Source organism: Scophthalmus maximus, chromosome 16 (assembly GCF_022379125.1).
Source record: "Scophthalmus maximus strain ysfricsl-2021 chromosome 16, ASM2237912v1, whole genome shotgun sequence".
Classification (NCBI taxonomy): Eukaryota; Metazoa; Chordata; class Actinopteri; order Pleuronectiformes; family Scophthalmidae; genus Scophthalmus; species Scophthalmus maximus.
Genome location: NC_061530.1, coordinates 14,182,246 through 14,197,070, shown reverse-complemented (window position 1 = coordinate 14,197,070; position 14,825 = coordinate 14,182,246). Strand labels below are relative to the sequence as shown.

General features: G+C 39.3%; 1 protein-coding gene across 4 annotated transcripts in view; it reads left to right on the top strand.

Moving 5' to 3' along the window:
- The window catches only part of vti1a (vesicle transport through interaction with t-SNAREs 1A), a 103,989-nt gene that overhangs the window by 15,598 nt on the left and 73,566 nt on the right, over positions 1–14,825 (top strand). For 2 of the 4 annotated variants that reach the window (XM_035613262.2, XM_035613260.2), the window contains exons 4-5: positions 5,289–5,366; positions 10,600–10,620. In XM_035613262.2, the coding sequence (XP_035469155.1) occupies positions 5,289–5,366; positions 10,600–10,620 (99 nt within the window). The remainder of the gene's footprint in view (positions 1–5,288; positions 5,367–10,599; positions 10,621–14,825) is intronic. The other 2 variants (XM_035613263.2, XM_035613261.2) reach the window with 1 other exon arrangement.

Genomic DNA, 14,825 nt, shown 5'->3' with positions numbered 1-14,825 from the left:
AATTTGCTCTTTTGTTTGGAGTTCACTTGCAACTCCCCCCCTACCTCTTGCCGTCTCTTGGCCTCTCGCTAGGTGGGTACAGTCGTTAGGCTTATTGACTGATCTCGGCTGTACTTAGCAATAGAAATGACTTTGACAGGGAAATACACCACCGGTATCACAGAGCTACAAGCATGAAAGGTCTCCATCAGAATAGAGCTCTCTTCAATTGGTAAACCACTTGGTATTTTACCCCAGAGATAAAATCTTGTTTACTTGTGGTTTACTATAAAAAAAGAGTAGTATTTTTCCCCCTCAGTTGTTTTTGACCATGTTTTTTTTCTTTTTGTGACGATGTTTTTGAAACTGGTACTGTCAACCTTAAAAAAAGTCTCCTCACCTCATACCTGTTTAGACTTATTTATTACATTGCCATGGTTGATCAGTTACCTTTTTATTTGTGTTTTTCGACAACTGCCTTGGCGAGACTGCTTCAGGTTTTTCATGGCAGTGGAACACAATGCCGTTTGCGTAGAAGCCACCAAAGCACCAACCTGTGAGCTAATGAGAGGCCCCATGCTGTTATCTGAGGCTCCAGCTTCTCTACCACTGCTGCACTTTTATTAGGGGAAAGAACACACACCAGGCTACCGCTCACATATGTTGCGCGCGTACGTTCTCCAAAGGAGGCTTCCCCAGGATGCAAAGGCTCATAGAAGCCTCCGTCGTACATACAGTAACCCTTGTGCACACGTGTGCTCTCACAGAAACACACACGACAGACAGAAGTGGAGGATTTGATTGCACCAAAGACCAGAGTAAAACAAAGGCACAAATGACACCCCCCTGTGACAATCCCAATTGTAGGCTGCTTTCCTTTGTCTGATAATATATCAAATGCATAAAAAAAGAGCTCTTACTTAATTGAACAACCTCTCCTCATTTGTTTGTGTTAAAGAGAAGAAGACGTAAGACAACAGTTTGTGTGTTTTCCTTTGTGCCAGCTGTAATGCCTGCGTCTGGTGTGTGTGTCTGTGTTAAACCCCTGCTAAGCACGGATGCATTATTTAAGATGCTGTTGTGATAGTTGGGCCTGCTTAAAGGTCTCAGCTTCCTTTTAACGCCATGCCGCATCAGTTCACCTCTGCCCCCACTCGGGGAGCCAGAGTGGAACCTGCTGGCACTGGTCCACACATCACCTGGGAAAATTTCGCAGCAGGAGGAGGAAAGGAAGGGATATAGATAACCTTTTGAGTTTAGCTCACATTCTTGTGAACACAGACATTTTGTTAACCCACATTATTGTCATTTTCAGAGATGACTTTAGACTTTGGTATTTTTCAGCTTTTACAAGGCTGAGAGTTTAAAAAAAAAAAAAAAAAGAGTTGGATAAGGCAAGCACATGGAGCTGGACAAATGCCCAGCTCTCCTCCTGGTGAAAAAGCCTGTAATGGAACAGAGAGTTTAACTAAATTGAATATGTTTAATTACTCCCCATGCTATGCCACCAGCTGTGTGTACAGGGAGAAAAGGAAAAGCTTGGGAAAGTGGAGGGAATAGTGTCTGCAGAGGAACTTCGGGGCCCCTCATTACACTCTGCCCCTGGGTATTTTTTATGCCTTTTATTTCCCATCTAACGAACTGTTTACGTTTTTCAGCTTTCCAGGCGCCACAATTATTTGCTTTTGTCCTTATGTCACTCGTTGCACTGGGCAAAAAAGCAAGGAGGATGGCTGGAGGGCATTGCAATGTGTATATGAATTTCAGTTTTTTTGATTTTAATTATTGGTTTTTTTTGTAGATAGGGAACTCTTCCTTTATATTACAAAGATGACGATCGACAACTACTTGAAATTAGGGAAGGTTGCTGTTTTACAATTATTAATTGCATTTTCTCTAAATAGATGTTTTGAAGATTTACTTTCTTTTTTCTGGACAATGGAGGAATTAAAAAAAAAAAAAAAAATCATGTTTATTTGGACAGTATATACCCTTCCATACCGATATTAGAGAAAAAAATGCATACAAAAAGAAATATCAATATATCTGTAATATTTAAATAAATATTGTTCGCTATTCAGGGGATTATGCCAAACTGATTAGCATATCTGATATGAATTGTTATGCATGCATATGTAATTACATTTTGATGGGTAAAGAAGAATTGTTTTTTCTGTCTGCTATCCGTGTCAACAGAGGTAAAACGTGTGTTTTTGACAGGACACCAGCACCTCTATCGCCGCATTTGACGGGATGTGCCGAGTTTTAAAGGCAGGCCACTTTGCATAAAGTTAAGATGTACCTTTGTACTTTTCATTTGTGCTTCCGGGAATAGAAGCAAATTCTCACCCAAGATTAAAAAAGTGACAAAAGACAGACCTTTCAAAAGGATTTAAAAAAGGCTCCATTTCTTCTCTTCTGAAAAATAAGGTATCTTCTTAAAGCGCTCATTCTTTTAAATATTACAAAGCCTGATTAGTCGGTTTCATGTAAAGATACAGAGCTCAGTCTTCATATGCTGTAGGAATGAGACACTTTCACCATTTTCCTAATACAATATTTCACTATAGAACAAATATGTCATATCTGCTTGCCTGACCTCAAGAGTGATCCTTTTGGCATTTTTACTTGACATCCTAACTTACAATGAAGACCTGTCATTGTATTAGGCAGTCAATATTGGGGGTAGTCACAGATGTTTATGTTCTACATCAAATGGGAAGGCAGTAATCATTCAGGAATCTGTTGTTTTCCAGAGGGGGATCCAAAAAGTGGAGTGTATACTGTACAGGGGGAAGAAGCGGCAACACTTTCATTTCAATGACATCTACTCTGTTCTCATTGCAGATACGCCTGATACATTCATCTGTAACAAACAGCTATTTAGAAATACCAAAAAACCCTGCATATGGTTTGAAGGCGACGTGAGCCGCAACATTCAAATCGGTGCTTCTCCGAGGCTTCCTCGTTTCAATTACCGGTGAAGTCGCTTTTCCCCCTAAGTTGCACTGCAGCTCTTTAAGATGTAACTTGACTTAAATGAAATATGTGGGTGTCTTCTTGGCAAATAACATGTTTGTGTACGTGTCTGCCTCGTGTACATGTTTTCTTCAGACTGATGCTTATTGTCTTTCTAGTTTTACTCAAAAATGAAATTCCTTTTTTAATGTTTTGTCAGCAGCACAGTGGCCACTTGTTTAGCCAATGCACAGAATTGCTGATAGTAGAATTGTATTTAAATTTCTTTTCATCAAAGCATGCATTCCAGAAGAAGGAAAAGAAGCCGAAATTATGTATATTTGTGTACATCCATGTCACCTTTATTTGCCACAGAGCACCATATCTGTAGTATTTATTTTATTTTAAAGAGTGATGAGGAAGATAATTGTCTTGTGAAATGTAAAATATCATATCAGAATCACAAATGTAAAAGTAAATAATTGAATCAAGTGCTTAATGACGCTAATACGAAACAGTTGTAAAAACCTCTTGAACAGCACATTTTGACATAGCGCTCTTGTGTAATGTGTGTTGAAGGGGGGTCCATGTTGTGTTTTATTTGGATCTGTGCTTCGGATTTTCTCTCTTACACACAGTAGGCGATCTGTGGTTAGCTAAGGTCCCTGTGGTTGACTATTGTTTGGGTGCACTCTTTATCTAATGGGTTTTGTGGTCTGGGTCAATCACGCCCACCGTCTAGTCGGTAATTACTCCAGAGAAACTGTGGCCCTCACCATCACGATAATAACAGCCACATCACATCAGCCATGACTTTCCACTCAGTGCTCCAGATTATGAGGAGAGACAAATAAATAAATAAAAATCATCAACTGGCTCAATGGTGATTGGTTCTAAAGTTGTTTCAATCAAGGAACTTGATATCATCACTCTTGAGGTTAGGATTGGCTTTTCAAGTTTGGTTTGTGCTGTTCTCGTGGAAGATAGCATCAAAGAACTCTGCAATAGCTTCTTCAAACTTTTACTGATAATCGAAAGATAGTGGGAAAGGATACTGCATTTGAGGGGGGAAAAAATTCCCACCAGGTAATTGGTGTTTCTGTCACTGATTCTACCTATTTGTTTCATTTGTTTAGAGTTGAGGACCAGCAAATGTTGAAAAATAAAAAGAAAATGTGTTGAGAAAAACGTGATATTTTCATTCCTGTGCTGGTGTGTTTGTCTTTGATTTTTGCCCACCTCCTGCAGCCCACCTCGAAAACCCTGTCAAGGCAGGGAGGGAAAGCGAAGGAGGCTTAGTAAACACTTTCTGTGTCTGCTGCTGGTGTGTATTTAGTTTAGAGGGCATGCCAAGAGGCTGTTTTTCCATGGGTCGGGCGTCTGTAAACAAGCGGTACAGTGGCAGCCCACTCTTCCACAATCGGAGGTGGCACACTCTGAAGTGTGTATGAAAAGTGTGTGTCTTTTTGGGTGCTTGTTTTCTTTCTTTTTTTGGACATGGCATTCCCTCTTATTCCAGCCTATATGGAGTGTGTGTGTGTGTGTGTGTGTGTGTGTGTGTGTGTGTGTGTGTGTGTGTGTGTGTGTGTGTGTGTGTGTGTGTGTGTGTGTGTGTGTGTGTGTGTGTGTGTGTGTGTGTGTGTGTGTGTGTGTGTGTGTGTGTGTGTGTGTGTGTGTGTGTGTGTGTGTGTGTGTGTGTGTGTGTGTGTGTGTGTGTGTAAGAGAGAGAGCGAGAGAGGCAACCCCAAATCCGATGGGCCGCCAATGGGTGATGAATTATTCCCTGTCTGAGTCTCAGCATTGGTGTTATCACAGAGTCTGCCACGGCACTGGGATGACAGCAGTGACAGCCCCCAGAAAAGATTTAGCGCTGACAAGTGATACTTCCTCATAATGCGTCTCCCTGGCCCTCTCCCCTGTCCCCCTGCCTCTCCATGCACACAATATGAGGTTCTTTATCCCTCAACTTGTATTTGTTTAAGTGGGCAGGGTGGTGGCAGTGGGGGCTCTTTGCCACCACTTCTGTGGCACAAGTGCACCAGGTACAGTAGATCACCTTGGAAGAAGGTATGAAGGCATAGGCACAAGCCTAGACGTGCTTTTTTTTTGTCTGTACTTGTGTTGTAGGGGTACAGACACAGTCACACACACACAAACTGCATCTGTGACTCAATTTTTTTTGTCACCGAGTTCCATTAGGGGGCTCTCGTGCTTAAGAAATGCCTGTTGTGTTTTTGCATCAACAGTAGTACTAAACCATATTTCCCCACTTGTTTTCTCTTTTTGCTCTCCTCTGTTTCTTCTTTCCATTCTTCTTTTTGTCCTTCTTCCTCATCCTCCTCCCGCTGCAGAAAAGGTCACGCATTGCCTACAGTGATGAGGTGCGCAACGAGCTCCTGGGGGATGACGCCAGCTCCTCCGAGAATCAGGTGAGGTGCTAATCAGGGGCCCAACCGACACCAGTGTGGGTGGCTGACTGGCCCCCAGGGTGAGGAGGTTGGCCCCTCATAGGGGCCATCGAGGGCTGAGACCACAGCATTGTCACCAAGTCATGCGGAAGGAACACTGTTTAATGCAAAGCTGGGCTGCCAGTGAGAGGGCTCAGGGACTGGGACCAGTGTGGCAGCCCAGATTTTAACTGACAACGACCGCACACACACACACACACACACACACACACACACACACACACACACACACACACACACACACACACACACACACACACACACACACACACACACACACACACACACACACACACACACACACACACACTCTAGTACAAATTTCATTCCAAAAACCCCGGCCTCTCCACTCCAACCATCCCACAGCTGTTCTCCAGCCGGGTGTGGACTTAGGCCTATAATAGATCCTCAATCCTCCACAAACGTACACACACACACACACACACACACACACCACACCACACCACACCACACCACACACACACACACACACACACGCAGAATGTGAATGTAGTTCTCACGTCTTTCATTAAACTCCAAGGGTGGCAAACCCGCACAACGCAGATCCTCAAAATGAATAAGGAAACAGGTTCTCAGATTTTAAACATAGGACATTCCAAATTATAATTTAGCCCCTAAATATTTTTTATTATTGAATATGAGCCTTCGTTCAAAAATCTTACATTGTATTTGACCTTTATCTTTCAACATATTCACATCAGTTTATTGTGTATTGAAAGATGGTGAGCATCATTTTGTATGAATGTTGGTTCAGCCTGTTGAATTCGAGGAATAGAAACAGATAAAAAACACATTAGCAAATTCGATTCATTGTTAGCAATTTCTTGAAAAGATTGATTCACATCAGTTATGAAAGTGGTAATGTGGAAGAAGAAAATGATAATCTTGAAATGTGAAATTTCCCTAAGTATGCCACATATTCCTTTAAACTTAGGGTGGTTTGAATAAATGTAGAGCTGCATCAAAACACAGGGACATCAACGGATTCAGCAAAGAGTGTTTTACCATTTGAGATGCACACTATTCCTCACCTACACAGCTGCCACTCATATCAAGCCACTCTCAACTATGACCAAACGTCTTTTGACTAATTATATATTGCCTTTAGAATTGGCTGTCAACTTGCAGGGGTTACTGTGTCTCAAGGCACACATAATCACACATTCTCACATGCAAATAAACACTTTGTATTTGCAAACATACACACTCAGAAAAGAAAAGAAAAAGACAAAGATAAATACTCAAATGCATATTTGCACATTAAGTCCCACAGTGCTTCATGAGAGTATATTTAGATGATTCGGAGCTAAGCAAAGCTAAATAAAGTTGTCTGTTTTTTTTTTTGAACATTTCCCTATTACCATTTCAATGATGACCCATGAACTGCACATCTTAGAAACATATGTATCCCAAGCCAAGATGTGTAATTGATATCCATATTCCTGGCAAATTAGCGAGACACAAAAGTGACTCTGACATTTTATGCAGAAGTCTGAAGGAGATTTGCTGTCAAAAATGTCACGTTTGAGACACTGATGGGCTCTATCAAAATATTGTCAAAGGAAATCTGAAAAATAAGTTTATTTTCAAATCTTTTCATTTCAAATCTTATTTCTTTCTCATTAAAATATTAAAAAGCAGAATTTATTTTTTAAAAAAAAGTATTGGTGGAATAAATATTATGGAAAAACATTTTATAGAATTTGGACATGGCTGTTATTTTGATGTTATTGTTTTAGAAATTAATTGTTGTTCTACAATAATCATCAAATGTATTCTGCATAGTTTTGTTTAATATGATTAAATTACTAAATAAGAAACAAAATATTTAGCTGCTTTAATCCATGCATGCACATGTGGTAGGTGAATGTGACATCGAGCTTGATTTATAATTTCAATTTATACTAACAAATTTATAAAATTATGAAAACAAAAATAATATGAATATAATATCCAGTTCAAGGTATGTAGTTTACTATTTTTATCATGCACCATAAGAGGTAATAATGTATTTTCATTGAAACAGATTTTATTTGTTTATTAAGGTCATATTTCTTTTTTTATAACAGTGTTGTTTTATTCATTAATTTGTTTGTTTGTTTTGCTGAAATACTAACAGAACAGAATACCTTAATATGTACTATACATATTTAAGTGGTAAAAACAGCGATAAAAATATGAAACTTACAAAAATTATAATTAAGTATAAAACACAGAAAAATAGTTCATACTGAGGGCAAAAGCAAAGTAAATATATGATATACATTTTCCCTTTTTCTCCCAGGTGATGTATTTACGTCATTTTCATTTTAAAACTTGTGGAGATAATACTCGTCTTGGTCTTGCTGTGAGTGGAGTACTCGGAACTTCAGGGCTTTTTTTTATCCAAAGAGACGACGGTGATAGGAGAGGGGAAAGATAGTGGGGGCCGGGGCAACTCGGTCAATTTAATTCCTGACGATCTGAAAGAGGTCAGGATCATTTCATATAGCCCTGGCTGAGCAGATCATTACCAGTCACAAATCTGTTGGTTACGTAGCAAGGATTTATAGCTAAATAAATAGGGAACCGTCATAAGTTCTGAAAATGGCGTGTTGGCCCTGCGATAATGGCTAAAGGACGATTTAATAGAGTTCGGCATTTATTCGTTATCTGTGCGCAGACAGAGTCTGAATTGGCACTATCAACTCTTTTTTTAAATAATGTGGTAGGCTGCCATTGCACATTTTTTTCCCTTTCTTTTTCCTCTGCATGGAATACACGCACCAACACTTCGACGCCACACATACAGGCACACACCACACACAAAGCAAATGCACACACATTTTTCACACACGAACGCTATACGGAATAGTTTCGATTTCAGTCGCAGCAGAAGGCTTGGCCACAAGAGATTGTGCTGGTTTGAGCCGGCATGGACCAGATTTTAGAGGCTACAAAGGAAGCAGATTACCACTTGTATCGAATTCCGTATTGGATAAAAAAAAAATCTTTTGTTTGAAAAAAAAAAAAAAAAGTTGCTGATTATCATAACAGAAAAATTGCAGTAGTGCAATTTTGAATCCTGGCTGGCATCACAAAAACACAAGAAAAGGCGCTCATGCAGGAGTAATTATAAGATTTACAATATTCTGTATTTACTGTTCTGTGTCTCTTGAACAACGTGGGCATCGTTGGCTATACGAAAGAATGGGTGCCAAAGAAAAATAAAGCTAAACAGGAGAAAACAAGAAACGGCTCAACATGGCCCTCATATAGTTTTAACAAATCTTCTACGAGGACTTGCAGTCACTCAGGCAGCACAAATGAGCTAGAACAAGTTTTGTTTGGTATCCATTGACTGTTGGCAGAGCTGGGTTGAGGGATCGCAGGATCTGCTGGGTTTGTTCAAGCCCTAAATAACCTCATTCACAGTGTAGTTTTAAACTTTGGCCTGTTAAATAATGCATTCTTAGTGGGGAGTTTTACTTAAGTTAGAAAAGATCGATTCCACTCTAAAGTGCGTCTTGTTACTCCCGACATTTTCAAGGGTAAGAGCTCTTTAGAAAAACATCAGTTATACTTGTTTACTTCCCACATTACAGATATTGGCATATTTCTCTTTTTTTTTTATTTGCAATACAACAATGAACTGTCATATATATATATATATATATATATATATATTATAATTGGGGTGAAAAACAAAAAAAAGATTCAAGAACTATTTTTGAGATGGTTCTAAAATTACAAGGAGGAATGTTGTGACAAATGCAAGATTATAATGTGTGAAATACTCGATATTTTTGTTTGTGTTTTATATGGTGAGGATTCATCGTGGGTCTGTTTATATGACAAGTTTCTTTCAGTGCATTTACTAGTGGTGTAATATAAATAGACGACACAAATATATAACATTGTTTTTTTATTTTGTTTTTCAGGAATCAGTATAAAATAGGTGCAAGTGTAATTCTTGATTTATTCTGGTCATAATATGTAGAAGGAGCTTTGAATTATAACAACATTAAGATGCCATTTTTGCACCCTCTTCCAGTGTTTTTTAATCTTAAAGTTAGAAATCAAGTTTGTAATACAAGAACACTTTTTATATGATGGAAAAGTATTCTTGACACACAAAATTCAAAATAAACAGCAAAATAAATAGTGGTCCTGAGCCTCCCTTTAGACCTGATAACCTTAATCTTGGCTGCTAACATTAATCTTGGTCAAGAAATGTGGTCTATATACTGAATATATTTATATATATAAAAAATTGCCTTTAAAAGGCTTGCATATCAAGAAACTCCCTCAATAGTCCCAACATTCTCCTTCCTTCTTTACAGCCCCCACTTTAGAACGGGCCGGAAACCCTCCTTTATAATCATGATCAGGCATAATTAAAGGCAAATCAAGCTATTGCCCTCCCTCAAATATGTGATTCATTGTCAGAGATGTTAGATTTTCCAGGAATGGGAATAGGAATAGCATTTTTTATTTACTTCACTTAAAATCTCCTATTCTGTTTAATCAAAAATGTATAGCTATGCTAAGATTCATTTTTCATGAGCTGTGGCTGTACCAAGTTGCAATCCATGTATATACCAAGGTAGCCTCACATGACTCTCCATACATAACCTGAACTGCATACACCTTCACTGAGATGTGTAATGAAATATTGACAACATATCAGCACAAATAAACAGTGGTACATATGAAGTGGCTCAGCATTTCTTCACCTCACTTCCAATGGGCGCATACTTCTTTTCATCTTTTTCCAAGAATTCAGCAAAATGACAGACACAAAATATTTTAAACATACTTTAACCGCACAGATATATTTTTCTCATTTTTTTTATTTTCTCTTGCTATATCAACTTCTGTGATGTGACTTCCTTGATAATCTTAGTTGATATTGCAAGTTGAGCGATCCATTCCCTCTCCTTGTTTAATGTGACAGTGCCAGGACTTGATCTTTGTTTGTTCAAAAAAAATCAGCCCGAACGGCGTGTTTAGCTTTGTTTAATGTGTTTGTCTTGTGATTTCCAAATGCTAAACATGCAAACAGATAAATCGTCAAGGTTAATTCTGTGCCAATCCACATAACTGATGTTCTTCCTGCTCTGTTTCTGCTTTTTTAATCTCTTCTTCACTCTCTCCAATTTTCTCTTTTCCCGCTTTTGCTCTCATGATGCAGTTGATAAAGTTACGTGAGGAGGTAAGTGCTTCTCTGCTCTAACAATTTAAATTACGCTTTCTCACTGAAATTCCCATTCCCCCTTCTCTCTCCCGTAGAAAATTAAAATCAGCTCATTTTTACACTATTTTACATGTCTGATTGAACAGCTTAAAGGCCAAGCCAGAGATAATGAAGCTCGCTGAAGGCCAGTTTCTCCAGGTTCCCTTACCTTAAATATCAGAGGGTAAAGATAAGATATTATTTCTGATATGCCTTTTTGAAGAAGATTATTGTGGAATGAAGCAAGGCTTAGAGTAGCTTGAGTTATTGGGCCCAACGCAGTTCAACATCTTAGTTTCAAGAGGGAATGGCTGCCTGTAAGACTTACACTCCTTTAATTTTCTGCCTTTTTGATTTAGATTAAGCTTATCATTGATATGTGATGTGAGTGTGTAGGGTAGTGGCTGTAATATTGTCATTTACCATTGCATTTACATCACCACAATTGCTGTTCTCAATTCATGACATTGTAACAACCTTATTGTTCACACTCTACAATGTGCCATTTAATGTGTCATACACAGTATGCAATGCATTGAAACTGTCTCAGGCTTTAGTCAGCTCTAGTGTTAATGTTGGTGTTCAACAGCATCCTACATTAGTTGAAACAAAATGTCAACAATCTTGATGTCTAAATTAAATTATTAAAGCTGTCAGAAAAGAAACACTAAGATATTGATTTGCCTCAGCAGTTACTTTTAGCTCCAATATACAGCTAGCTTAACAAGTGTCATTACTAACCAAACTAAAAACCAGATCATAAGGTTAATTATGACGATAAGACCTGTTGTAGCATTACATTATATATTTCATATTTTATTACTCTTGCAAATCATATTGTGGAGAAATAGTTTTTTTCTCCCCTCAAATTTAATTCAGTTTCTATAGGTCACATTATATTCATGTCTCTGGCAGAACTTACATGACCAAACTTGTTGTTAAATTTTTGAGCGACACCATGTTCAAAAGGGCGAGGGAGTGCTTCAATTTCTATCAAAACCTCACCATTCACACTTATCCATAATTTAGAGCGCCAACCTGGCCCAGATGCCATGTTAACATGCTTTTTTCTTTTATTTAGCTGTACTGTGTTTCCCCCTTTTCTTCCCATCTTTTTTGGGGCATTTCCTCCTAGCCTGAGGGTCAGAAGACTTCTTGAGCTAGCTCACCTGTCTACCCCTTTACAAACGGCACGATCTTTGTAATCAGGCTTGATTGTTGCGCCCTCTTCGCCATTGCACATCTCCATTGCAGTCTTTTACCCTTTTGCTCTTCCTGCATTTGAATCAAAGGCTGGCACAGCTTATACACACTTAAGCCTTGCTTTTAAAAAACTATACTTTTTTCTTCTGCTGAAAAACATGTTTAAATATTTAGCATCCATATTCACAGCTGTTTGACACTTGTAATTCCTCGTCTTACAAGTCCCAAACAAACGGCACAGAAGATCACACAGTCAGTCTGAATCACAGCTGTCATCATTATTCACTTTGACTCTCCCCCACCCTTATTGAAATAATAAGGAAATCATCTGAACTTTGGAAAGTGGTGATAGTAACCGCCTCTGTTTGATATTGAAAAAAGGCAGGAGAGCGAAAGAAGAGGGGAGAGATTTCTTTGAGCTACAGCTGCATTGTTCTGGGGCTCCCTGTTAATAACTTACAACTGAAGAGTGTTTCTTGACGCAAAAAAGCACAACAAAAAAACACCATTTTCGTGGATCCTGAGAAGATCTTTGTTCAAAATGTAGGTGTCAGATGAAAAGGCATACATGCATAGGCAGACTGGTGGTGGTGGTGGGGGGATGCACTCATGCACTCACAGATGCACAATATTTTTAATATATTTTGTTTAAATCCTTTGCTAAACGGCTCCACGAGACAATCAGATATGATTTTGATTAATGGCAGATCTCAATTGCGAGCCAGTATTGGAGCTTGATGTTATTTTTTGCCTTATTCTGAAGGTTTCCCAGTGGTTACATGTATCAGAACCGCAGGGGTCAAGCCTTGATATGGGACATTGTGGCACAGTAGGAGCTAAAAGCCACTGCATTCCCCTGGATAAAAATGCTGACACGGATGTCATGCATTTTGTTTGCCTACTGCAGAATAATACCTTAGCTGAACATTTCTATATATGCACCTTTTTTTTGGTTGTTGTGTGACATTCGTATTTTGGAACAAAATTGCATTCCTGGAGTGTTAATTCACCTTGGTTTAGATTTAGTTTGTAGGCATAATCTCTGTATCAGTCTCAACTGTGACTATGTAGTGAAGGATGTTTAGATTTAATTGAACATGTTCCTTGTCATTATTTTCCACTGTGTCGTCTTGTGTTCATGGCTGGATTGTTTCATTATTAGGGCCATCACAGTGTGCCATTACTGGATTCTTAGCGGCTGAACTCTCACCCTTTCCTTCAGGTTCTGTCACCGTCAAACTTGGGGCGCATTATTCTAATGATCACACACACACACACACACACATATACACCACCACTGCCACCACTAATACCCCCCCCCCCCCCCCCCCCCCAACAGCTCCCTCCCTCCCTCCCACACACCCTCCCCTCCCCCCGGCCCTAAAAGAAGACAGAACGAGAGAGGGAGAGAGAGAGAGAAATTCAGGAGGAGAAAGCTTTGAAGTGGCTTTCCATCGCAGTGAGTCTGCCGGCCGTCTCCCCAAGACGTGTCACCTTTGCCGAGAGGGAATAGGAAAATCACGTTTCGAATGGTAATGATAACATACTAATCACTTGAGCTCTTTGAAGAACCCAGGGAGTGCGGTACTCTGTCAGTATCCCTGGCTGCCTCATGCTCCCAGGCACACACAGGCACTGCAGCCATGGTCTAGGTGTATTAGCTTAAGCATTGCATGTCAATACGTCCCCCCCCCCATTCCAGCTGATCCATAGAGGCTCATTATAGACCAAGCTTGGTATCCGTTTTCTCCCACGTGCGCACTGCCAGCCACCACCTCCACTTCCACACCCATGTAACCCCTCCCTGAAAACCCTCTACCACACCTAACACCCAAAAAAACACCACACCTTGCATCCTATCCTTCTCACCACCTCCTCATCTTTTTTTCTCTTAGGAGCAGCCCATTTTTACCACCCATTCTCCACGATGCCTCTATCATCCCCCTGCCCTCCCTTTAACTATTAAAAAGTAGCTCTGCAATTTTAAATGACATCTGTCAGCGGCACGAAGAAAGAGGAAGCGAGGGAAAGGAAAGAGTTCAGAGGGAGTTTTCTCCACCCTGCTCTTTTCCCATCCCTCTTATTGTGAAACTTTGAAAAGCGTGTCATTGCCTTTTTTTTTCCCTCCACATTTTTCATTTCCTCTGAGTGATTAGCTGGTACATGTTTTGACAGCCCGACAAAAACTAGAGATTTCACTTCTCCCCCTGTCCCCTTCGCTCATTTGATGGGCATAAACCCTTGTCAGAGAGGCGGTTGCCATTCATCGGGTTGTTTTTGAGTGTCATATGTGTTACATCTGATCGGTTTCTTAACATAACATATTTTCAAAACCAACAACATTTGAGTAAACATTTAAGTCTATCATGTTTTTAACGTTTTTGATCCTCCCCTCTTGAAGCAGCATGGATTTAATGAAAGCTGGATCTTAGTTTGGAATTAAACAAAGTGTGCCACTACAGTGAACAAAATGGGCTGTATAGGATCATTTGAATCTATGCTTGTTTTTAGATACTGTAGATGGCAGTCACATAAAAATAATTATCAACAATAGACATTAGTGAGATTACACTGTGTCCTTGTCTAATAAAACAGACCGCATAATGGTATGGACTGCCTTCAAATGTTTGTCTAGGCAAAAACTTGAATTGCTATTGGTTGCCTTTTAAATACACCAAGGGGTGGGTTGGCAGTTTGTACAAAATCTCCAATGTAACAATTTAGTCCAATGTTTAAACGTCTTGAAGCAGACATGGGGATGAAATAAAATACATGCATGAAATAAAATGACTAATGTAAAGTTTAATATCCAGGAATTGCTTACAACAAAGAATGATCAAAGAGATCCTTCCATGATTAACTCATGGAAGGATCTTTTCTACAGTACACCACAATCTTTTAATAAGAGCCTTAGTTTATTAGATCTTTGCAATCATGTTCAACATGAGGTCAGAATAACAGGATTAAACTCATTGACATTT